The following is a 23,778-nucleotide window of genomic DNA, read 5'->3' as shown; positions in this document are numbered from 1 at the left end:
ACTTGATCAGTCTGGGTGTCTCAACAGTGACACTCTATCAGAGTCTACTCAGTCAAATATCCTTCAGAATCACTTCCTGATCCTCGTGTGTTTATCAACAGCAACTGACAAATCTTGCTTGCTGTCATTTGCCACTTCCGCATCCTCAACCAGTGGGATCCACTGCAGGCACTTACCTTTCTTTGGTCTCTGTGAGACTTGATATCCCTTCTCTCCGGGTCTGACTGCCACACAGGTCAAAATTTTTTCCACATGGAGCAGCTTCTTCGCAGGCTTTCTGTGCAGTTCTGGACACTTCAGTCATCATGCCGGGCTCAAAGGAATACAGCAGACAAGTCCCACTGTTCACAGAGGAGAGAAGAAAGCACTTCAATATAACAGCAAGACTACATAGACACAGAAATATATTAATCAGAGATGTATTCATCTAAAACACTGACAAGGAGCATTTCACCACAACATCTGTCCTTTTTCTTTTTATACTTTAAGAAGTCATTTTAGGTAGGTAATACGTGCACCATAGTTTGATAAAGCAGGTAAGAAGAGCAAAATAGCCTGAATAACCTGAATTGTCCACTTTTTTAATTCATTGATAATAACACTTAATATTTTAATGTTATATTCAGAGCTTTTCCAGATATTCAGGGTTAACGATGGTTAATTAATATTAATATGTTATACAGCAAGGTTACACACTGGCACACACACACACAACTCAACGCACCATCTAGCTAATAACAACTGCAACTGTAAGCATGTCTGCAGTTGCAGTGGTAAATTGAGGAAGCACTAAAATTCAATAAAAAGAGGTGTGTCTTATTTGACCAATTTAGGAGTACAATCTGCTGCTGCTGGTTTGGAGGGTCACATGACATGGAAGCTATTGAGAAAAAAAAATCATAATTTCTGCATATAACTATTCATATAAAATAGAGGAAGCACTACAATACAATAAAAAGAGGTGTTTCTTGTTTGACCCACTCAGGAACACAATTTGCTGCTGGTTTGGATATTGAAAAAAAAAAACTGCAGTTATTTTGTATTCATATATTTAAGCTAAGTAATTTAATGGTCCCTAAACCAGTTACCAGCGATTCATCTTGAGGCTCTGAGAGGTGAGCTAACCGTCCTCCTGCTGCTAACACTGGGCGAACCTCAGTAAAGTCCTGCCTAAAACTAACTTCTCCCCGGTACAAGCAAAGCTGTCTGCAGAAACACGACGGGGAGATGAATAAAAACATCCCTTTACACTGTCGACTCCCGGTTCGTGTGTCTTCTTCACTAGTTGTTTAAAGCAGTTGAGCCGTTAGCTACAGGTTCGCCAAACCCCACAGTGAAAGTGCCGCACCTTTAAAGTCGGCTAGCTAACAGCGATAATAACAACTCTTGACCTCAGATTTTACATTTAACATTAAACGGGTTTCAGGCCGACATTACCAGAAGGAGCAACTGATTGGGAATAGTGCCCCAAACTGAATTTAATGTGGCATAATTCATGAAATAAACACAATAGAAAAAAATATATAAAAATCACAAAGGAGGTTTGGTGTACTGAAAAAACACCGTTTATCACTGACTTTATTACAAAGTGTCTTAACACTGCCAGATACTCTGAGTGTTTCAGTAATAAACCAATAACTGCAAGCTCACTGTTTGTAAAAGCTAAAGTTAGCTTAATGTCACCTGTACTCGTTACTGGAGAGGGTTTTTAAAAATGACTGATCTAAGTCTTCAGGACTGGATTCAAGTCAGTCAATGTTAAAATGTCTCCAACTCACACACATAAATATATTTAACTTTCCTGAGCAGGTCATTGTACATAAAACCACATTAACACAGCAACGGTTACTCACCTCAGGTCCTCAGACAGACGGTACTGGGTCGGTGGGGTCAGCGACCGTTAGTATTTACATTTTTGCCGCCAATCGTCTGCCGTAAACCCTGAGGCGGGGCTGACTTTACGACAGCACCTGAGTGACTGTTACCAAGCAGCCATAGCTTCTTAATGATTGACAATAACAAGACTATTTATTAGACTATTAGCCATGATAATGACAAATTAAAATTCAATTAATTGCCTTGAGCAACATGAGACGCCTCATAAACTGATAGCTAAGAAAGTTTTATTTGATTTATTCACTAAAAAATTATGTTGTTTGTTATTGTTATTATTATTATTATTATTATTATTATTATTATTATTATTATTATTATTATTATTATTATTATCATTTATTCATTTATTTATTACGTTGTTTGTTTTAAATCCTTGCTAGAATGACGTCATAATATCAGGATCTCCCCTTCAGTCTTCACCACATTGGACTGTCCCATCTTAGTGCGCATGTGCAGAAAATATTCGGGGGGAAATCTAGCAAAACAATCACGCGAAATAAAGTAAAGATGTGCATGAGAACGGAGGAACCAGGAGGAAAATGGAAAGTTTGTGGCAAAACCACTGACAATGAATAACTTTTTCACGGCGGCCACTTATGATGACAACATTACTGAACAGCAGGAGAAACAGGCGCTGATTGTGTGTTAGCACTAGCGATGCTAACAGCGTCAGCCCAGCTAACGTCAGCAGGATGTCTTGACTGGAGATGCTAACACAAGTGCTGCGTTGCTCTACATGAAGAACAACAATTAGTGAGTATTAACATTGTCACAATCAACTGTCTGAAAATAACTCTTCCATGTTTTCCTTTTTAATGGAGCTTTATCAATGTTTGGCCCTAATGTGAGAATTAATTGAATATCAGTATCGTAACGCCTCACAAACATACAACCAATACAAGGAATATGAAATAAATAAATCCAAAATGTATTGCTATAATTAAATACAAATGAACACATGCCTGTGACTGGAGGGGCTGAACTGCAGCACCTCTGAAGAAAGCTAATTAGAGCTGATCAGCAACAACTGTGCCACCTGCATGAGGCCTTTTCAGACCCAGTGTGTGGCACAGGTAGCATTTCCTGTTGGTGACTGATGCAATGGGAGCGATTTGGGCCTTCTTCGTTTGTGTCCTGACTATTTGGCTTGCCAAAGGTTTCACTTTTCCTTCTATTTCAAGCTTCTGTTAAATAAAAATGGTAATGGAGTATTGAAACCAAAAGAGTAAATTTACATGATTTCAGGCAAAAACTTGACATACTAGGGGATGCTTTTGAAATGTGAAATGTTAGTTGTCACTAGTCTGTGATATACCATGCCATCAAACCACATGAACATTTGATTAACAGCAAGTGAACTATCAATAGGTTCTTGTTTGCCACTTGGTGGGACAGATAAAAGAAATGCTCGTGTGCTTCAGAGGAAGATGGAAGGTAAGAACGTTTGTGCCCAAATGCTTTTGTGAGCAACTCACAGGCACTAACTTAATTTCCTTTTGTACCACAGACTTGTCTCACAAATCGCTCTCATTAAAGAAGGCCATTGCACTTCTCCAGTCAGTGGAGTCCATGATGGAGCAAAACGCCAATGGAGGTGAGCAGGTTCAGCAAAATCCTACTGGTCGATTGTGTATGGAGCCTTTTTATCAGTCTCACAATGAGACTTTTCAGTTTAATGCATTTGTCTGCTGTTGCAACAAAATGCACAACTTTCACTACATCACCATACAATGTCATGTATACAGCTGCTTTGACATCATGTATGCACTTGGGGCCAAATGTTCTGTTGGACTGGTGGCCAGTAATTCTTTTGGTGTATCTGAAATCTGATTTTCATTTTTCTATTGCTCTGAATTATCACAGCAATGTGTCAGTGTAGAGAACATCACTCAATTCCTTTCACTTGAGTTTTTGTTAATCGGCTCTCTCACTTTCAGAACAACTGGAAACCAATGATGTGGAAGCTGAGTCGTCAGTTGGCCACATGAAACTTGTACAGACCCCGAACAGACCAAAACAGCTAAAAACTGAGAAAGATGTCCGTGTAGGCACGACCATGGACAGCAGCACCTTCACCTTCCCTTTCCCCTTCCCCTTCTCCTCCGGCAGCGGAACCTTCAGTGGCACCTTCCCCGAAGGCGGCAGCACCAGCAGCGGCATCAGCAATAACAACGGCATCTTCTCCAGCGGCATTTTCGCTGGCAACGAGAACGGGAACAGTGGCATCTTTGCTGGCAACGAGAACGGGAACAGTGGCATCTTTGCCGGCAACGGGAACGGGAACAGTGGCATCTTTGCCAGCAACGAGAACGGGAACAGTGGCATCTTTGCCGGCAACGAGAACGGGAACAGTGGCATCTTTGCCGGCAACGGCGAAGGCAATGGTGGCATCATCGCCAGTAATGGGAATGGCAGCATCGCTGCCAGCAACTGCGTCATCATCGCCGGCAGAGGTGAGGGCAACGGTGTCATCGTCGCCGGCAGAGGCGAGGGCAACTGCGGCATATTTGCCGGCAATGGCGAGGGCAATGGCGGCAGCAACTTCCCCGCCGGCTTTGGCAACTTTGCGGGTGACAGTAGCAGCTACAACAACGGCAGCACATAAAGACTCCCCTGCTGAAGCCGGAGGGAGAGGGGCCACCTGAAGGTGGAGACGAGCTCCAGAACTAAGCAAAGACAGAGTCATCCTTGCTTTGAATCTTGGGAACTCAGAACTGATCACAAACTCGTGTGACCACACCAAGAAGTTGGGAATAGGTCTACCCAATCATGCAAGAGTTCTATTTCTGTATGTCCCAGTTTTTCTCGGCTTAAAATAAAACTCTTAACTGATAAGTAACTTATTTCTTCTTTCCCAGACATGAACTTTGGAATGGGTTAAAAAAAAACATTACTGGGTTTTTGTGCAAAGCAAATGAAACTTGGTTTTGTTTGTGTAAACACTTTGAGACCTTATGACCAGACTTGTATCATTAAAAACAGTGTTACCAAGGTAACTCCAAAAGTTTTTTTCACAGATGGACTTTTTTTTAATTCACTGATATTTTCTTGTACAAATAATTCCATACATGTTCCAAATATTCAATCATGAAGATTTAAATCATTTCAAGAGCAAATGCCTAAGTACTGTGTACGTTTGTGGCCTGTGAGGATTGTGAGGTGAATCTGGTCAGTTTCTGGGGAGCATTAATATACTGACCCGGTAAGTAACAGTGATGTCAGCCTGACAGGCAATAGCAATATATCTAAAATTATTTATAATACCAACTAGGCCAAAATGCATCATGTAGCTATCAAACTATTTAGAATTGAGCAAGGGGAAATGCTACACCATGAACACATCAAGTCATTTCATTTTGTATTGATATAATTCAAAATGGACAAGATAAGGCCAAACATTTCATTTTATCAATTGTATAGAAAACATTTGTGAAGTTGTATGGCTTAAAATAAGGAACTTTTTTAATATAATTTACATGTCACTTATTGCTTGACGTTGTTTTGAAACGCCTCTGAGTAAAACTCACTGTCCACATTTCCTTTCTAGAGAAAAGATTAAGATGTTTGTGGTGATGTTGTGTTTGCGTCTTGACTGGAAGGAAGGACAAACCGGCAGATTTTGTGTGATGATTTAAAGGAAGTGGCACAACATATCAGATCCATCAGTACATCAGACATGAACTGCACAAATATGCTGAAGTGAGCTGAATCAAACCTCAGACAGATTTCAGTGAGTTCACCACAAGTCTGTCATTTAATGTATTTTTGCAACAGAGGGAATTCATACTAAAGTATTCAAAATAAAGCAGATTGCATTGAAAATTTAAACATTAACGTTCTGTTTTGTTCTCTTCAGAACAACCAGAGCTTTCTGTATCTAAACCCTGTCTATAAAAACCATCTTAATAAAAGAGTCTAACTCATGTCCATGCTCTCTGCGGGGCCTAAGCCCTCCCCCTCCCCTCCCTGAATGCTCTGGTAGATGGACGCCATGTCAGCGTTGGTTCTGATCTGGTTGGCGAAGTCGGCCATGCTGGGGCTTCTCTCCACCTCGGGCACAGCCAGCAGCGCTGCGACAGCTCGCATGGCCGAGCGCCGCAACTCCTCCTGCTTCTCGAACTCCTGCTTCACAGAACCGGCCTTCACCTTCAGGTGGGGAATCATGTCAGAGTCATTCACAGCGTACTTACTAAAAACATACACAATTCACTCTTTTAGTTTTGTATTTACATGTTTTGGTGTGTAGATGATTTATAATGACTAACAGTCTTAGAATCCATCCAGTATATCACTTCAGCTCACAATGCAACTCTGTGATTCTTTGGAGCAACTCCAACTTTTATTTCACTAAAAGTGTTTTTTGTTGTTACTGACAGGCTCAGGTTGCCAGAGTCATTTTTGTTGATTCATAAGTCTCTGAATTCAGCCACGACTTCTGGAGGTAAATTCTTGCTGACAAACTTCTTCTCTAACTCTGACTCACATTTCCACCATCATCTTTCTGCAACAACTCAGAAAACTCAGAGTTAGACCAAGAGCAAGACGCACGAGACTTGTGTTTCTAGTTACAATAGAAGACCCGATTATTTATTAAAGAAGGTCTCTCTCTGTAGGAGTCATTTCTGTTGTCAGACATTCATAATAACAACCTGACTTGTAACTTCGACAGCTGGAGTTGCCCCTCAGAATTAAGTTGAAGCCATTGCAGGTGAGTCAAGACTGCCAGCTGAGCAATCTACTGGGCAGATTCTTAAGATTTTGGTCAGAATGAATCTTATTGTTCTAAACAAAGGGAAGTCTCAAAGGAAATGTCCTGTCTGAGGCAATGTAAAGCACCACAGATGTTCAAAATATAGTTTACATTTGAACATAGGGCACAGCTACAGTGTATATATACTGTAGCTGTGCCTTCTTTTAGGTGGCTTTAATGCGTCTTTCTGTCGGTGCAGGTCAGCAGCACAATGCTCTGCTTCCCTGTTGGTGCCACGTGCTGCTTCTACATACAGGAGCGCTGACGGAGATCTACTGCAGCTAATACACTGAACAGGGACAAAGACCTCTTACAGCCCCACATCTAAAGACCCCAACTAGCACCTGCAGCAATTACATGACTCATAATATGAGCTTGGGAGTTGTATGAGTGACAGTACCTTGGTAGTGCAGGTAGCTTTAAGTGGTTCTATCAGTCTGTCCAGTCTCTGAAGAACCGCAGCAGGACACAGAGAGGCCAGTCTAGCTAGCATCAAGAAGGTCAACATCTGTAGTGCACACGAACACACATTTAATTGGTTTGTGCGTCTAATTATCAAACTGGAAACACAAACTAAGACGAGTTTTTTGGCAACATCATGAAAAGTTTCAGCTCTCAATCAAATCAGCTTCTAAACAAATTTACAGTCAAATGAAAAACGTTTTCAGCTTGTTAACAATCCATATTGTGTTTTTGTGCTACAAGCCATATAATTTTATAATTATATAATTTTATATTTCACATAAGTGAAATAAGTAGCCAATGAGAATCAGGGGTTCATATGTAACATACCAAAGGAACTAATCCTGCCAAATTAAGGCAAGTACGAAGAGTAACCGCGCCAAGAATTTGTGTTTATTTTTACCCAGTATACGCTATAAAATAGTTTAATGAGCTGCGCAAAATAACCCAGACTGAGTTATTTATGTAGACCAATTGAAAAGTGTCTCCTACATGTCATCAATAAGCTTACAGTAAACAAGTCGGCTACAGTTAGAAACCAATATTATAATCACTCCTGCAACATTATTGTGGGAAAATGTCCCTGAAATCAGTGATGGTCCTGTAAATATAGGTGGATTTTTATTGGCTGGCTGGCATCACAACATTTTCTATCCAGAGTAATCAGAATAAGCACATAACTCTGATTATTTGACGTCTTTGTTTTCTACCCACCCTGATGTCATAGTGATCTTTGAGTCCTTCCTCTACGTGGTCGAGGAACTGCAGGACGTCCAGCCCCTCCAGGCAGCTGTCCAGCAGAGTGTACATGCACTCGAACGCCGCTTTACGCACATCCAGACCGTCGTCCACTGTGTGTTTGAACGGACCCATCTCCACCTGCAGCACACACGCAGAATTACACATTAGACTTACACACTGAGATGCAAACATCAGACAGAGTCGCGTGGAGCCGACCCACCTCTCTGATGAGGTCCTTCCTGATCTGGGTCTCCTTGTAGAGGTGAGGCAGCACTGTTGCTAGGAGACCACGGATCAGAGATGGCTTGTTATGAGCTGCTGAGTTGAACATCACCAAGGCGACACGGCGCACGTTGATGTCCCCATCCTGCAGCGTCTTCAGGAAGTCACCTGACAACCAGAAGAGACATTACTGAAGTAGCTGAGGACCGTTTAGATGAAGCGTTCAGGTCGAAGGATTGTTACATGTTTCTTTTAAGAGTCCCGACACCCACATTTCCTCATGTACATTAAAAAAGATAATTTTGTACTAAAAAGAAGATTCACACTCCTGGAGCCTCAGATCAGCTTCATCTGAACTTTCTGATGCAATTAAAAATTTGACGCTTATCTCCTCCATCCTGATCAAGTCACCAGATACTCCACATCACTGAGGGTAAAGATGCTTCAGAACCGTGAGGTTTTAGTTCGTCCTCAGGAGTAAAATGAATCAGAAGTGTGTTGTTGCGGCTGTGTGTCTCACCGATGCAGTCCTTCAGCAGTGAATCTATGGGAGCAGGATGATCAACAATAGTGAACTTAATAGCAGTCACCACTGTGCTGCGAGCCAGAGGAGAACCTGTGAGGGAGCAGGAGGAGCAGGTTCACTTTGTGTTATTTTATAAAATACAACTATTAGAAAAAAACAACTTTGAGTAAGTTCGTTGTGACCTTCATTAAGCTCACAGCTCGTTTATATGGAATAAAGTTTGAAACATCATTTTTTGCAGCTGTCATCATCGTGAAGGTACTGATATCCCCCCTCACACACCGTACCAGCTTTAAGTTGCTGTTTAAGTCTGGGTAACAGTTGGGAAGCGTTGACAAAGGTCAGTTTTCCCAAACATTCAGCCACCAGGTTCCTGGTTCCCTCCTCCTGACACTCGCAGTTCTGAAACAGCAAAGCCCAGATAGACTCCACATGGGGCGAGAGACTAGAGGCTGGACAGGCGCTGGGTAAAGAGAGAGAGAGAGAGAGAAGGTATTCAGCATGAAGACAAGCTGAGGATCAAGCTGCACTTTGAGAGAGTGTTATGAGAAAACATGTATGGTTTTGAAGTGGGGCAGAAACAGAAGAGAGTCAGATCCTCTCACAAACAGATGGTCTTCAACAAAATCATATTTTAAAAACAAAGCTGGAGTTAACAGTGAAAGTTAAAACCCTCGGTCCTCCCATCTGACACACTACGCAAGAGAAACTTGGAGGTTACATGATTAGATTTCTACATCATGACGTTCTTCAACTTACTACAAAGTAAAAAAATTCTTCCTTCACTGCCACTTGAGGGCGCCACAGTGTGATGCTCCTGATGCAGCATTATAAAACAATTCACAGAAGATATGAGGAGAAAAAAGAGCAGATGATACCGAAACAAAACCAGATTGACACACACCTGATGACTTCTTTGAGGGAGTGGAGGAGCAGGTATTGTCTCCGTGGCTGGGAGGAGATCTCCTTCAGCAGGAAGGGCAGGTAGTCGTTCAGGCTGCCGACCGCCATGCTGCCTAAAGCGCAGGACGCTGCCGTCTTCACCTGGATTCACAAACAACGAAGTAATGATGAACATATTTCTGTTTCTCTCTTCTAGGAGACTAAATTAAATGTTGAAAGCAGGAATACATGTTTCTAGATGACTAAATAAAATGTATGAATCATTATCATTATTAAGTATGTCTTCTACCTCCTCATTGGTGGAGGAGATGGCCTCCAGGATGACTCCCTGCACCTCCTTGCTTCCTCCCAGGCTACCGGTCCTCCCCACCTCCCCCAGACACAACAGAGCCAGGACTCGAGCCGACTCTGGAGAACCAGGACTCTTCACCTGAGCAGGAGAGAGGTGATACAGTGACACGGAGACAGAAGCTGCTTGAGATATTCAGATGTGCAAACAAACACTCACATACCTCCTTCATGAGGCCGGCCACGGTGGCCGGTGTTTCTTTGGGGCAGGCGGAGGACAGAGCAGCCACACAGCGAGCGACGGAGTGATACGACTGTCTGTGGATGACTGCAGCGTCCGCCTGGGAGCTGTGGAACGGATCTGTGAGAGACTTCAGCAACTGACTGAGGAGAGGAGAGGAGAGGAGAGGAGAGGAGAGAGGAGGAGAGGAGAGGAGAGGAGAGAGGAGGAGAGGAGGGGAAGAGGAGAGGAGAGGAGAGGAGAGGAGAGGAGGAGAGGAGAGGAGAGGAGAGAGGAGGAGAGGAGGGGAAGAGGAGAGGAGAGGAGAGGAGAGGAAGAGGAGAGGAGAATAATTGATTTGGTAAGTACTCTGAGGTCCAGATGACATCGCAGCTACTGAACTGAAGAAATTTGCCTTTAAGGGTCAATTCATATTCAGCTGCACATCCATTTCTTAACTTCACACACTTGAGCTTTAGAATGCAGTTTTATTCCTGCCTTGTGTTATAATAGGCTCATCTGAAGGAATTCCAACTTTTTATGAAGTTTTATGCCACTTGATGAGTTCTGTTTACAAGCCTGAGATCTTTTGCTTCTTAAAGATAAATATGGTCACATCTGTGTTTTGACAAAAAGAACTGGATCAGATTCAAATCAGCATTAAAACCTCATGTGACTCATCAGAAACTTAACAATTATCCTCAACACTAAACAGCTTTCCCACCAGAATACTGCTGCTATAGTTGTGGGAACATTTGGGCCACAACAGAACCAACACAAAGTTCACCCACACCCACCATCTTACCTGTAGCCCAGGTTACTGGTTTTGGACAGCACCAGTGCCTGTAGGAAGTCCACAATGGCTGCCAGCACACTTCCCTGCAGCAGCGGAGAGTGGACGAGTCTGAAGACTCCCGGCAGCACAGAGGAGCTGATCTTAGCCAGAGAGGACGGGCAGGCTTTAGCCATGCAGGTCATCAAGGTGACGGACACCTAAACAGAGCACACGTACAGTAACAACATGTAATACAGAGCAATATTTATACACCTGGTCTGATATATTGAGCATATATTTCATACTCAGATGATATGGTCAAATAATTTATCTAAGATGTGTTGACAGTCTTCACCAGCTTGAGTTTCTTCACCTGCAAAAAAGACATTTCTAATCCTGGTGGCTTTCTGCAGAGTGAGTGTAGCAGCACACACACGCTGCAAGTGCTGTTTTTGATTTTCTTTGAACACGCAAGAGAATAAAAGTCAGATAATTGAAAGTAAATGATAAATAAAACCCTGCCACCTTACTACTGTAGGTATTTCTTTAATGGCCATAAATGTGTGGTTATGAAATTGTCATTATCTGTGTTTGATTACTTCATTTTGATATAAATGTACTGAATCAAAATCATCTTAAAAAAAAAAAAGAGTCCTGGCTCCACTTGTCCAGATCACCTTGAACACTGACAAATAAGTACACAAGTGACTTTAACAGTGTGCACGGTGGAAGGAGCTTGATGTACCTGTGACACGTGCATGTCGCTCTCGTCCACCAGAGCAGGAAGTTCACTCAGCACAGGATCCAGCGCTGCAGGTTTGATGCTGGCAGCGTGATGCGTGACCAGAGCGTTCAGACACGCCAGCGTGCCGAGCTTCAGAGCACGCTGGTTCTTCCTCAAGAAAGATCCCAACACGGTCAGAGCTTCAGGCAGGATGGACGACAAGTCGATCTGGACAGGAAGAAGAAACAAAAGGAGTGAAGAAAAGAGACAAAGTTGTTTGTTGGTCCTCTGAACAAAAGTCATGCGGAACCTTTAATGAGGAAGCAGAGATGAGGGTGATGGTCCGAACTGCTGTCAGTCTGGTGATCTCATTCTTTAACCTCTCCAGGAAAATCGCCAAAACACCCTGCAGCTCCGCCCGCAGGTGGTCGCCAAGGTGACAAACCATGTGACCCATACAGGTAATAGCCCTCTCTTTCACTTCCTGGTCGATGTCTGTTGCTTTCAGCCTCTTCAGGGTTACAGAAAACACCTTGGAGAAACAACAGTCAGAAATTCAACCTGATTTGAAAACTAACCAGGAGCAAACAATCCTCACAGTGAGCCACTAACATTTACCAGTCTTGGGTGGGTATAATGTTGATATCAGCGCACAGCGAAAGGACCAAAATCAAATCACACCACAGTTGAGAATCTGACCCCTCATACCTCTTTGACAAATGGTTTGGGGTCAAATCCTCCCGTCTGTCCCTGCGGCCTCATCACCCTGACCAGCTGCTGAGCCACCAGCAGGGCCTCGGAGGTGATCTTATAGAAACTGTCCTCTACACAGGCCACCACCGGAGGCAGCAGCACCTGCAGGGAACCATCAGCCACAATGAGCCACAAGCTGAAGATATGAATATCTCCAGGTTCACAGTACTTTTATTGGCATATCATCTTTTTAAACAATACTCATATTTCACATCACACTGCAAATGTCAGGAGGCAAAGCTGGAAAACAAAACCTGCATGTGTGGCTGAAAGGCTTGAGGAGGGTGGGAGAGGAGGAGGACGTGGAAGAAGGTGAGAGCATCGATCCTCATGGTGGAGGAGGTGGATTTATCTGTCAGGGAGAAGACGATGCCTGGAGGAGGAAGCAGGAGGAGGAGGGGATAAAAGAGAAAAATAGAAACAGAAAGGGTGGATGATAGAAAAGAGCTGTAAAATATGTGTGTGTGTGTGTGTGTGTGTGTGTGTGTCTTCACCAGGTATTAGAGCAGGTATGTGTTGCTCCAGGGCTCCCGGCACAGTGTGAGCCAGCTCAGTGAGGAGACAGAAGCAGCCCTGTCGAGACTTGATGCTCTTCTCCTTCAGCTGTCTGTGGAGAGCCTTCACTATCACTGGCACCTGGACACACACACACACACACACACACACACACACACACACACACACACACACACACACACACACACACACACACACACACAGGTATCAGACACAACTGAATGCTTTTGAACACATTTTCAAGATCTTTTTTGACAAAATGTCAGTGTGTTTTCTGGTCAAATCATCTTTTTCTCATTCAAGCCTCACAGGCACATATAAAGGTAAGCAGTATGTACAGTCCAGTGCAGAAGTAGGTTAAGTGCAAGTGTAAAGGCAGTATAAGGTTTAATGGTTGGTTTAAAGATCTTTAACATCATAAACTGACTTTCACACGGAGGAAGAATATTTCATAAAACTGAATGTCAGACATTTTTGAACTTCACCCTGAATAAGCTCTCATCCATCCCATCATCATCATCTTCTCCCCTTCATAAGAGTCTCTACCTGTTTCTTCAGCATGGTGACAGCTGGCTCCTCCTCTTTGCTCGGCTCAGAGTCCGAGCCGGCCACGACGAGGCCGTGGTGACTCGACCCCACTCGTGTTTGCCTCAGCAGCATAGAAAAGGCAGCAAAGACGTCGGCCCTCACGTTCTCCTCGCGCTCCTTAAACCGGGCCAGCAGGGCGGGGCAGACGGAGGAGTAGAAGGAGAGGAGGAGGTCCCGTCTCGTGCTGATCAAAGCATCCAGACACTTGATGGAGGAGCGCCGCACCTTCCAGCTCATATCGTCATCGTCACTGTACTCGTCGTCTGACTCTGGATGGACACAACGTTTACTCTGACTGTGCTCATTAAGACCTGGGCTTCTATCATCGCTTTAGAAAACAAATAAGATGCAAAACTTATTTTAATTTTCAACTGTTTGCTTGTTTTCGTTTTTTATTGTCTTTTGAATGCAATTTTTACATAAAAAAACACTTTAACTCATCAAGACAAGATAAAAACAGAAAACAAAACTAAAAGAAAGATGAACACAAACCTTCATCGAGTCCGTCCTCGATGTCCATGCTGTCCTCTTGCTCCTCCTCATCGTCATCATAGTTGTAGTTTGGGTCAAAGGTCATGAACTTAAGGCAAAGCTTTGTTACCGTGGCAACATGGGGGGACATCTCCTTTGGACACCTGTCAATCATAATCAGTGATACAGGAAGGAGAGAGAGCAGTGTGTGTGTGTGTGTGTGTGTGTGTGTGTGTGTGTGTGTGTGTGTGTGTGTGTGTGTGTACCTGCGTATAAAAGCTTCAAACGCCTGGAAACAATATTCTCTCAGCTCGTCGTCCTCCACACTGGTGAACTTCACCACCATGGGGATCAGCTTCTCTAAGTGTTCACCTACAGAACACACACACACACACACACACACACACACACACACACACACACACACACGCATTAAAAGACTAAAGGAATGTACAGTTTGGTTCAGGTATTGCAAGTCTGTTAGACAAACATGGTGATGAAAGGTCATGAAGTGATTTAACAACAAATAAAAAGAACCAGGCAGCCAGTGAAATGACTTTGGAAGAGAGTTTCTCAGAAAGTAGACCTCACCGACTCGATGGCCGCCCTGACGGCTGATGGTTGCCAGGCACTGGATGTACGTCCTCGTCATCGATGTGGGCGGGCCCTTGGCCAACTCTGTCAACAGGTGTTCAGTCAGCTGGGAGAAGAGGGCGGGGCTACAGCAGGGCACCAGGTGACCGAGGGCCAAGATGGAGCGCTTCCTGACCGCCATCCTGGAGCTGGTTAACTGAGAGGGCATCAGGAGGAAGAGCGAGTGAGATCAGAGTGAGTCCTGTGTTTATAATTTAAAACAGCAACAGACAGTGGCTACATATCTTAATTAGTACATTAGTCCTGCAAAGAACACTAGAACTAATCCCACTACCATTCTGTTTAGGACTACAGCGAGTAGTGAAGATATTAAAGTTAATACTTTTACATTAGTCATCAGTCATTTAGACTTTATTTTTGGATAGGGACAGTGCACATTAATGAACATCGAAAATGTAAATATGCCAGATTATAGCAGAGCTGTGAATTTGCACCCGTAGTCCCTAAAAAAAAATGAAAAATACAAATAGAAGACACAGCAAATAAATAGATTAAATACAAAATAGGAAAACAGTGTGAGTGATTTGTACCTGAGGCAGCAGGCTGGAGAGCAGAGAGCTGTGAAAGCCGACCAGAGCACCACTCAGCCTGGAGACAGTCACAACAGTCAGTGTTTCATATTCACTTTTGTTCAATTGGCAGAGAGCGATTAGTCATAGTCACTGTGATTCGATGTTGTAACAAGACTAAAAGTCTACAGCTAGCAGCTCTGGGAGGCATCAACATCACGCTCATAATACTGTGTATTTGTGTTTCATCATAAACTGAAGTATCGGACAAATTAAAATGTTGACCTGATGATGGTGCCATCTTAAACAGTTCTATCCTCTGAGGTTTTTGAGACATTTCACTCAAAAACACAAGTATGAACCTCGTGATGGTGCTGAAGGAAGAAGATCACTGAAGTTCAAATAAATACTCCTGATGTCTTCAACGAAATTCAGGACGAAACTTCTCACATTTGTCAAAGTGAATGGATCAACAAGGTCTGGGGGATTCATCCTCTGGGGACAATGAATGTTTGAACATAATCTAATTAAAATCCATCCAGTAGCTGCAGATACTTCAGTCTGGTTGGACAGACCGACTGACGTGGAGCTGCTGCCACGACTGATCATATTTTGGCATGTTTAGTTTTACCTTCCCAACATGTCCGACAGGATGTCCAGAGCCTCTAACTGAACCGACACGTCTTCATGTTTCCCCATAGCACCAATCAGCTGGGAGGTGATCTTCTTACACACACTGGCTGTCAGGTTCAAACCTGGTAACCCAGTTAGTTAGTGAGAAGGAGAGCTGGTATTAAAAGCTGGTTGTCCAAACTTTAGAATTAACTGAGAGGTCAGTTCTCACCTGATGAAGTCAGCGGCAGCTCAGCGATCACAGTCTTCAGTCCCATGCTGGAAATGTCTCTCAGCTGCTCTTTGTCTGACATCATGTTTGAACACAGCGTGTCCACCATCGTCTCCACCTGAGGTTCCTTCACTTTACTCACCAGAGGAGCCAGGCTGAAAATCAAACGCACCCAAAGAATATTTTGCATAAAGACACACAGACACTTTTGGTCATTTTAATTTGAAGAGTATCTACACCCCAAAACATGAGAAAACGTTCGTTTCTTCCTTGTCTCAGACAACAACACTTGTCATTTTGTCAAAAGTTAAACATTTGTGTGCTGGTTTAAGTATTTTTCTGAGACGAAATCAATGCACAGTGCAGCTGATAAAACAACCCTTATTTAAAATTTCACACTCATGATCAGATGCTGAGCTGGAAACTTGATCTCTCTGCTGAAGCCTTCAGCTTTAATAATCCGTTTTCAGACAGAAAGTCTGATGTTACCTTGACTAAGGAGTCTGCTAAGTCCAAAAAGTGCAAAAAGGGTAAAATAAGAGTAAAATAAGTTTGGAGCCGATCGTCTGTCACGGTTCAGACTTGTTGCCTTTTCTTGTGAGTTATGCATCTTAATTTCATCAATAAATCCCTGGAGTCTTCCTGCCTCCCTGGTCGGTTACATTTGGGTGTTTTTCCTTTCTGCCTTGTCCACGTCATGAGACACAAACATGCCCTTTGACATTTCAGGAGAATATACGTGTGGTAAGGATCCAAACAAACTACAGAAAAAAGGGAGCAACAGAGAGGGAAGTTCCAACCACAGCAGACAGAGAAGGAGAACATACAGGACGCGGCCTCCTGACATGACACACAGGTATTTAAGTATCATTACAGGTAATTAAGCCGTCATGGATTACTTCTTTCCATTTACACACTCTAACCTGTGAGTGCTTGTGTGTGTGTGTGTTTTGTACCATTTCACTGCCAGATTCTGCACCTCCCCGTTCTTGTCCTCCAGCAGTTTGAGCAGCATGGTCACCACCTTCCTCTCACTGTCCTCGTCCAGTTTAATGCTGTCCTTCTGCAGCTCCAGCATCAGGTCGTTGGTGGCCATGAACCTGATCACACACACACACACACACACACACACACACACACACACACACACACACACACACACACACCAGTGGAGACACAGGAAGCGATGGCTATGATGAGTTGAGAGTTAAAATCAAGAGACAAGAGGCAAAAACATACAAAGTACCTGGTTTACGAATTATGCTGGTATGAATTATGAATGGCAGTGTTGTGGAAAGTATCCAGACGTCATAAAGATATTGTGTTAAATATTACTTTGATTAAAGTGAAAGTCACTCATGCAAAAAGTACTTGAGTAAAAGTCTTAAATGATCTGATATTAAATATATCTATGTATCAGAAATACATATATACGTATACTAAGGATATATCTTAATTTAAGCAGATGCTGAGTACTATGGGGCAATCAATTATCAGCCTGATTATTGGAATCCTTTGCTTTTTTTTATCTGACTGTAAAAAAAAAACCTCACTTAATTTAAACATGCACTCATTACGCTCTGATGCAACATGTAATCTGAAAAGTAACTTAAGTTCACTGATTTAAGTAGTGGAGTAAAAGTTCAATACTTAAAGAACAAGTACCTCAAAACTGTACTTGATTACAGTTACATAGTTACATTTCATCATTGATTAAATGTTAAATGACAGCTAAAGAGAGCATATTATTATGTATATATACATTAAATACATATTAAGTATAACATAAGACGTGGTGAAGAAAAACTCATCCCCAGTTAATCAAGGTGACCAGTTGAGGGAAATCTGTAGTCTAATGTCACTTTTCAAAACTGACTACAAGTAAACTTTGTCTTCAAAGAACAAAATCTCGGATCAAATTTAATTTAATAAAATGAAATAAATGTCGCCCGTGTATTAAAATCACACACACACACACACACACAGTGACAGTGACAGTGACTGAGTGAGGAGCAGAAAGTGTCATCTCACTGTCAGAAACACGCACACTGTCCGTCCACCGTCTTACCTAAAGTCTTTGTCAGTAGATGTCATTTTCTCCAACAAGTTGGAGATGTGGTAAGACACATTCGACATCTTGGTACTTTGACAGCTGTCACCGACGCTATGAAAGTTACTCTACGAGAAAATCTGAAAGACACTGGGGCGACAGATTCAAGCCGACAACATGGCGAGGCCGGAGGGGACGGAGAGAGGGCTAACACACGATAGCTGCCCGGCGGGGAACCTGACACTTGTTCGGTCCGGATAAAAATAGACGAGGGGGGAAAAAAGTGTTTCAGGGTTTGTGGCGCCACCGTGTGGACAGAGAAGGAACCGCAGCGCATTCGGCGTTAAGAGATTTTAAATTACAACGCAGCTAATATTTGATTTTGTTGGTGAATCAACGTTAAACGTCAGGTTTTCGATTCAATTATCGTTAACAACCGTCAGTCCGTCTCTTAATGGCGTAACCTTTTGATTTAACCACCCTTTCTCTTAGCTTAAAAAATACATTGTTGTGTTTTAAATGCATATATACTAGCAATTTGGTCTTTATTTTCTTTATCAAATATTTACGGTGATTAATTTGATTTGATGAACTAGTTATCGAGCTCCGTAAAGTTTTCCTACGTGGAACCTTCGGTGTGTGGGATCTACAGTTTCCGCCGGTAGAGAGAGTTGTCGGACCCGGACGTTGGAAAGCGGTTGGAGTAGTTGTTGCCACGTCGGAATAAGTGAAGAACCGGGTTTATTCATTCAGAAGCAAATAAGGAATATACATTTCTGAAGGGTTTCTCGTTTATCTGCAGTCATGGTGAGTCATACAACTCTTAATTAAAGCTGCAGGTGAAGCTGCTTGTTAACATTTGAGCTGTTAAACGTTGACCGTTAGTTGCTGACGTGCCCAAGTAGCTAGCCCGTTAGCATCCCTGCTAATGACAGAGAGCTAATCCCTAAAGCAGGAGTGTTTATCTTTATTTCTCTGTCATTTTTAATGCTGAATATATTGTTTGTCAATTTCAGGTTTCCGTTATCAACACGGTGGACACCTCTCATGAGGACATGATCGTAAGTTTTCTTGCTTTTCCATTTAGCCCTAGCTTGTCATTAAAGCTAACGTTAGCATTCTCAGTAGAAACAGCATTTGCATGAAGTTACAACAAATACGTGAGGATTAATTCAGATGACATTGTGTTGTCAAAGCTTCATGTTGTCAGTGGCGTCACTGTTACTTGTCATTACTTTGATTTATTCGGATAAGGGCGAGTTCAGGGGGAAAAGCTTGCACAACACCGCGGCAGTCACAGCTGACACGCTGGCTGCTGGTATTATGGCAATATTATAATTTACTGACACTGTTTGATTTGGGTGACTGTCCCACATCTCAGGAAACGATCGTAGAAATATATCTTTTAACACAGTACATTTTAGAGGTCTGATTGATGTGGAGGTTGGTAAATAAAAATAACCCTGCTGGTAAAAACCACCAAATCACAACATTTGCTGGGTTTGCTGGTGACCAGCTAATGTTGTGTTTTGGTGCTGGTCTATGTTGGTTTTTCCAGCAGGAAAACTGGGTAAGAGATGTTGTACAGTTGATGTATATACTCATGAAGAACCATCTGCTGCCAGTGAAAGATCCATGTGTTCATTGTTCTTTTGATATTGTCAGCCTTGATGAAAATATGAGAAGGTAAAATAGGAGATTATTGTCTCACATCATATCTTGATGTTGGTCTGTTTCAGCACGATGCCCAAATGGATTACTACGGGACTCGACTCGCCACCTGTTCTTCTGACCGCACTGTGAAGATCTTCGATGTTAGAAATGGAGGACAGATACTGGTCGCAGACCTCAGAGGGTAAATCACTGTCGTAGCTTCACCAGTCCAACAAAATAATGGCTATGCAGCAGCAAACAGATGTCAGGAGAAGTTTATTTTTAAGTCTCTTCAGCAGACACCCTGAAAACTAGAACAAATTAAAACACTTAAATATGAAAACATAAATCTCCAAGACAGTCCCAACAGAAATTGGCTGAAATTAAACATAGTTACTGATAAACTCACCACTGTCTATGTTAAGCACATTGACAAACATTATACATCAGTATAAAGCAAAATAAAAGACAATGACTTGCGTCTATTGGACCATGTGTAGAATAACTTGACTTTAGATCCTCAGTCTTTCTCTGCAGCCATGTTGGTTCTGTAAGTATTACAACATAATGCCCTTAACTAAACTCTGATTACAATATGCATCAAAGCATTAAAAGCCTTCACCAAACACTGTTTTAAGATGGTATATCATATACACATTTCTGAGTCAGTGTTATCTGATTATTAAACACTGTATTTATGACATTTTTAAACACTTTTTATAATGACTTTGTGAACTTAAATAATTCTGAATTTGTGGCGAATACATATTCAGCAAAATGTCTCAGTTAGACAGAACAGTTCACAGTGTTTCAGTCACTTCACATGAATAAATAAAATACATTATATTCAATTATTCACACTGAAAGTCAGTTAACTGCAGCCATTTGAAAATAAATTGTAAATTATGAATCTGTTTGAGACACTTTCAATTTTGTCAGGTTATTCATTTTAATGAACAAGTAAAAAAAAAAAAAAAAAAACTGTCAAAATTGCAGCACAGAGTAAAAACAAAAAGGGTATATCTCATACCTGAGGCATTTAATCTGTTTTTACACTGATGGCATGTTGTTGGCATATTTGTTTCACACATGTTCTTTCACTCTGAGCATTATGAACTAAATGTGGGTCTCTGTGTTTGTGTAGCCACGAGGGTCCCGTGTGGCAGGTAGCGTGGGCTCACCCGATGTTCGGCAACATTCTGGCGTCCTGCTCCTACGATCGTAAAGTCATCATCTGGAAGGAGGATAACGGATCCTGGGATAAGATGTATGAATACACCGGACACGAGTCATCAGGTCAGTAGATCTCTGTGTGTTGAATAAAGTCTGACAAGTTCTTTTCTGTGTCCTCCTCTGAGAGAGACATCAGCATGTGATCAGTTTCTTAAGACTTTGGTCTTGTTTTATGTGTTTGCCTACAGTGAACTCTGTCTGCTGGGGTCCCTATGAATTTGGTCTGATCCTGGCTTGCGGCAGCTCAGATGGAGCTATTTCCCTTCTCACATTTACTGGGGATCAGCAGTGGGACGTCAAGAAGATCAGCAACGCACACACTGTAAGTCTGAGAGCAGTTCTGAGTCAATCATGAGTTTATGTCTCTATTTTGCGCTTGTTTCTCCAGACTAGTCTTTACTCCAGCTGTGTGTCTACGGTTTGTTTTTGTGTCGCATTACCTTTAAGAGTATATTGTGTCTGATTATTAATTCAGTTGTAATCTTCCTGCAGATCGGCTGTAATGCAGTCAGTTGGGCTCCTGCCGTCGTTCCAGGCAGTCTGATCGATCAGCCGTCAGGACAGAAACCGAACTACGTGAAACGCTTCGTCTCCGGGGGCTGCGACAACCTCGTCAAACTCTGGAAGTAAGATCATGTTTCGCAGACTTTCTGTGGCATCACATGTTTTCCTGTGTGGTGTTTTGTGACGTGAGAATAGAGAGCAGAGAATAATTGAATGGTTTGTAAAGCAGATTCACCCACAGTGAAGTTTGGTTGGGAGCATCAGTAATGTGGTGGATCTGTGTGTTAAAGTCTTTATAACAAACAAAATATGAACTTAATATGAATCCTTAAAAAATAAGGATTTAATGACATTTAAATCAGTAAATTTACATCCTTAAACAACTAAAGAAAATATTTTAATTTTGCAAGGTTGACTGACAATGGAACTTCAAAGTTAACTGCAGCAATTTTTCACATCAAATCAGTTACACTTAACTATTCATAGACTACAACACTACTATATATGTGAAAAAAACTTTTATAAAGAACTTAGTCTGCAGTCAGATTGCACTGTGGGTAGTGTAGGAGCCATGTTTGACAAGGAAGATTCCATGGGATAAAAAAGAAACCTTTCCTGTTGTATAGACTGTCACTGATTGTTTCCTTCCACCTTCAGAGAGGAAGACGGTCAGTGGAAGGAGGACCAGAAGCTGGAGGCTCACAGTGATTGGGTGAGAGATGTCGGATGGGCTCCATCTATTGGTCTCCCCACCAGCACCATCGCCAGCTGCTCCCAGGTGAGATTTATTATTAGTTATGATTATTAGTTTCTTGTTTTGTTCAAAACCTAAATCTATTCAGTTCACTCTCACAGAGGAGGAAAGAAGCCAGAAATATTCACATTTAAAATAAAAAAACCTGGAACCACAATTTTCACATTTTTTTCCTGAAAGAAAAAGTTTCTCTAAAGATTCTCTAAGATGACACATGACTTGGTCACTGTCCTTGTTGAATCTGTTGGCGCCAATCCCTTCGAACGGTTGCCCCCACACACAAAAGACAGGATGAAACTGGCAACCACAGAAACATAAAACATTCTCAGCATTGTTCAGCTGATGAGTCGAGTAGAGAGCATTAAGTCGGATACATTTCTTTGTTAACTGTTTCCTTTGAACCTTGTTTAGGACGGACGTGTGTTTATCTGGACGTGTGACGATCCTGCAGGAAACACCTGGACGGCCAAACTGCTCCATAAGTTCAATGATGTTGTTTGGCACGTCAGCTGGTCTATCACCGGAAATATTCTGGCTGTTTCCGGAGGAGACAATAAGGTAGAGTGTGTCTATAATAAACTGACACTGAATCACAGGAACGTGATATTTTATTTGCTCTTCAAAATAGATGCATCAGAGAATGTTTCTGTGTTCTCATTCTCAAAAGAAAAACACTGCTAACAATCTGGCTGCTGTGAATGTGTTTGTTGTGTAGGTGACGCTGTGGAAGGAGTCGATGGACGGTCAGTGGGCTTGTATCAGCGATGTCAGCAAGGGCCAGGGAGCCGTCTCCACCATCACAGACACACAGCAGAGCGAGCAGTGACACACACACACACACACACACACACACACACACAACAGTGACCCCGATCTTCATCGATGAATTGAGCGTTACAAACATGACGGACATTTCAAGCAAACAAGACATCGCCTACACAGATTGAGCTTTTGTTTTTGTTTGTCAGTTATTGAGCTCCACTGGAGATCAGCTGTTCGATCTTTACAATCTGCCCAGGAAAGATGTCACAAACATGACTGATAATTACTTTAATGTATTTCTTATCAGATGCACTCCACCGATCCTTGTTTCCACCCAGTTTAGAGTTTTCTCATGTACATAAACGCTGGTCTGAATATAACTCATCCCATGATGCTCTGCTCCTGAAACATTCCACCTCCACCAGCGGAGAACAAACCTCAACCATCACCCGGGATGATCAGCATCGTGGGAAGCAGCAACCCCCTTTTATTTCTACACTTAGTTTATTTGCTGTTTAATTAAAAGAGCTTTGTGTTGAGCAGGAAGCTATAAAACAACTCTCTTCTGCTCAGGCTGAAAACAAATCCTCATGTTCCCACAGACAAACAGCGTCATCAGAGCAGAGCAAAACATTATTTCCCTGTCTGCTTCTCATTTAATTAATATAATTATCAGTAAATAAATGATTTTTTTCAATAAACATTGAATGACTACACTTTATTTTCAACTCAAGAGTTTCATTGTCATTAAATGGTGTTAAATCCACAACCTGCCTTAATTAATCAGCCATTAGTAAATCAATATGTTGCCACGACAACCATGAATGAGGCATAATTGTAAAGAGTTTTTGATTGTTTTTTTTTTTCTTTCAGTCGAAGATCAGAAACTATGGATGTGTTTTTCATATTTGATGTAATTAAACTATAACGTGAAAACAGTTCTGTTTATGTTTTGTATTCCTGCAAACATACATTTCTGT

General features: G+C 42.1%; 4 protein-coding genes and 1 long non-coding RNA gene across 15 annotated transcripts in view; 2 read left to right on the top strand and 3 right to left on the bottom strand.

Moving 5' to 3' along the window:
• The window catches only part of angpt4 (angiopoietin 4), a 71,566-nt gene extending 69,574 nt beyond the window's left edge, over positions 1–1,992 (bottom strand). For all 8 annotated transcript variants that reach the window (XM_037099952.1, XM_037099954.1, XM_037099949.1 and 5 more), the window contains exons 1-2: positions 1,854–1,992; positions 177–341 (exon numbers count right to left, since the gene is read on the bottom strand). The gene's annotated coding sequence lies outside the window, so the exon portion shown is untranslated. The remainder of the gene's footprint in view (positions 1–176; positions 342–1,853) is intronic.
• Positions 1,993–2,371: 379 nt separating this feature from the next.
• On the top strand, positions 2,372–4,903 carry LOC119020563 (cell wall protein IFF6-like). 3 transcript variants are annotated; one of them, XM_037099967.1, is made up of 4 exons: positions 2,373–2,649; positions 3,265–3,330; positions 3,404–3,490; positions 3,834–4,903. In XM_037099967.1, exons 2-4 carry the CDS (start codon positions 3,324–3,326, stop codon positions 4,499–4,501), a joined length of 762 nt encoding a protein of 253 aa, XP_036955862.1. In that variant the 5' UTR covers positions 2,373–2,649; positions 3,265–3,323; the 3' UTR covers positions 4,502–4,903. The 3 variants fall into 3 exon arrangements, with proteins under 3 accessions (XP_036955863.1, XP_036955862.1, XP_036955861.1); XM_037099966.1 differs by lacking the exon at positions 2,373–2,649 and adding an exon at positions 2,902–3,052; XM_037099968.1 differs by lacking the exon at positions 3,265–3,330 and having other exon boundaries at positions 2,372–2,649.
• A 342-nt stretch (positions 4,904–5,245) lies between these two features.
• cand2 (cullin-associated and neddylation-dissociated 2 (putative)) lies at positions 5,246–19,623 on the bottom strand. Of its 2 annotated transcripts, none has more exons than XM_037099948.1 (24): positions 19,604–19,623; positions 16,799–16,942; positions 15,843–15,997; positions 15,630–15,753; positions 15,020–15,077; positions 14,427–14,625; positions 14,102–14,207; positions 13,857–13,999; positions 13,323–13,633; positions 12,755–12,896; positions 12,515–12,633; positions 12,216–12,362; positions 11,818–12,039; positions 11,529–11,735; positions 10,814–11,001; positions 10,013–10,172; positions 9,790–9,930; positions 9,502–9,641; positions 8,885–9,060; positions 8,592–8,687; positions 8,070–8,239; positions 7,823–7,987; positions 7,047–7,154; positions 5,246–6,042 (listed from the first exon to the last, which is right to left on the bottom strand). In XM_037099948.1, the coding sequence occupies exons 1-24, from the start codon at positions 19,606–19,608 to the stop codon at positions 5,812–5,814; spliced, it is 3,657 nt and encodes a 1,218-aa protein (XP_036955843.1). In that variant the 5' UTR covers positions 19,609–19,623; the 3' UTR covers positions 5,246–5,811. The 2 variants fall into 2 exon arrangements, with proteins under 2 accessions (XP_036955843.1, XP_036955842.1); XM_037099947.1 differs by lacking the exon at positions 19,604–19,623 and adding an exon at positions 17,911–17,978.
• Positions 18,529–23,736, top strand: sec13 (SEC13 homolog, nuclear pore and COPII coat complex component). Its single transcript, XM_037099964.1, has 9 exons — positions 18,529–18,699; positions 18,909–18,953; positions 19,632–19,747; positions 20,690–20,841; positions 20,967–21,100; positions 21,271–21,404; positions 21,940–22,060; positions 22,448–22,594; positions 22,752–23,736. The coding sequence occupies exons 1-9, from the start codon at positions 18,697–18,699 to the stop codon at positions 22,860–22,862; spliced, it is 963 nt and encodes a 320-aa protein (XP_036955859.1). The 5' UTR covers positions 18,529–18,696; the 3' UTR covers positions 22,863–23,736.
• LOC119020565 lies at positions 19,803–22,029 on the bottom strand. The gene is made up of 3 exons (XR_005075363.1): positions 21,893–22,029; positions 21,219–21,448; positions 19,803–20,779 (listed from the first exon to the last, which is right to left on the bottom strand). It is a non-coding gene; the product is annotated as an uncharacterized LOC119020565 (long non-coding RNA).
• Positions 23,737–23,778: the final 42 nt, after the last annotated feature.

This window comes from Acanthopagrus latus, chromosome 6 (genome assembly GCF_904848185.1).
Source record: "Acanthopagrus latus isolate v.2019 chromosome 6, fAcaLat1.1, whole genome shotgun sequence".
Taxonomy (NCBI): domain Eukaryota; kingdom Metazoa; phylum Chordata; class Actinopteri; order Spariformes; family Sparidae; genus Acanthopagrus; species Acanthopagrus latus.
Note: the sequence above shows the minus strand (reverse complement) of the source record. Positions and strands in the feature narration are given on the sequence as shown.

Excerpts from the sequence above, each read along its gene's own strand:
- LOC119020563 (XM_037099966.1), top strand. The coding sequence starts at position 2,998 with ATGGGAGCGATTTGGGCCTTCTTCGTTTGTGTCCTGACTATTTGGCTT. Across the intron at positions 3,331-3,403 it reads GCTTCAGAGGAAGATGGAAG|ACTTGTCTCACAAATCGCTC; the intron begins GTAAGAACGTTT and ends TTTGTACCACAG. Across the intron at positions 3,491-3,833 it reads GGAGCAAAACGCCAATGGAG|AACAACTGGAAACCAATGAT; the intron begins GTGAGCAGGTTC and ends TCTCACTTTCAG.
- cand2 (XM_037099947.1), bottom strand. The coding sequence starts at position 17,978 with ATGTCGAATGTGTCTTACCACATCTCCAACTTGTTGGAGAAAATGACA. Across the intron at positions 9,931-10,012 it reads TGGCCGGCCTCATGAAGGAG|GTGAAGAGTCCTGGTTCTCC; the intron begins GTATGTGAGTGT and ends TCTCCTGCTCAG. Across the intron at positions 9,061-9,501 it reads TCCCTCAAAGAAGTCATCAG|CGCCTGTCCAGCCTCTAGTC; the intron begins GTGTGTGTCAAT and ends CTCTTTACCCAG.
- sec13 (XM_037099964.1), top strand. Across the intron at positions 21,101-21,270 it reads AGATCAGCAACGCACACACT|ATCGGCTGTAATGCAGTCAG; the intron begins GTAAGTCTGAGA and ends ATCTTCCTGCAG. Across the intron at positions 22,595-22,751 it reads TTTCCGGAGGAGACAATAAG|GTGACGCTGTGGAAGGAGTC; the intron begins GTAGAGTGTGTC and ends TTTGTTGTGTAG.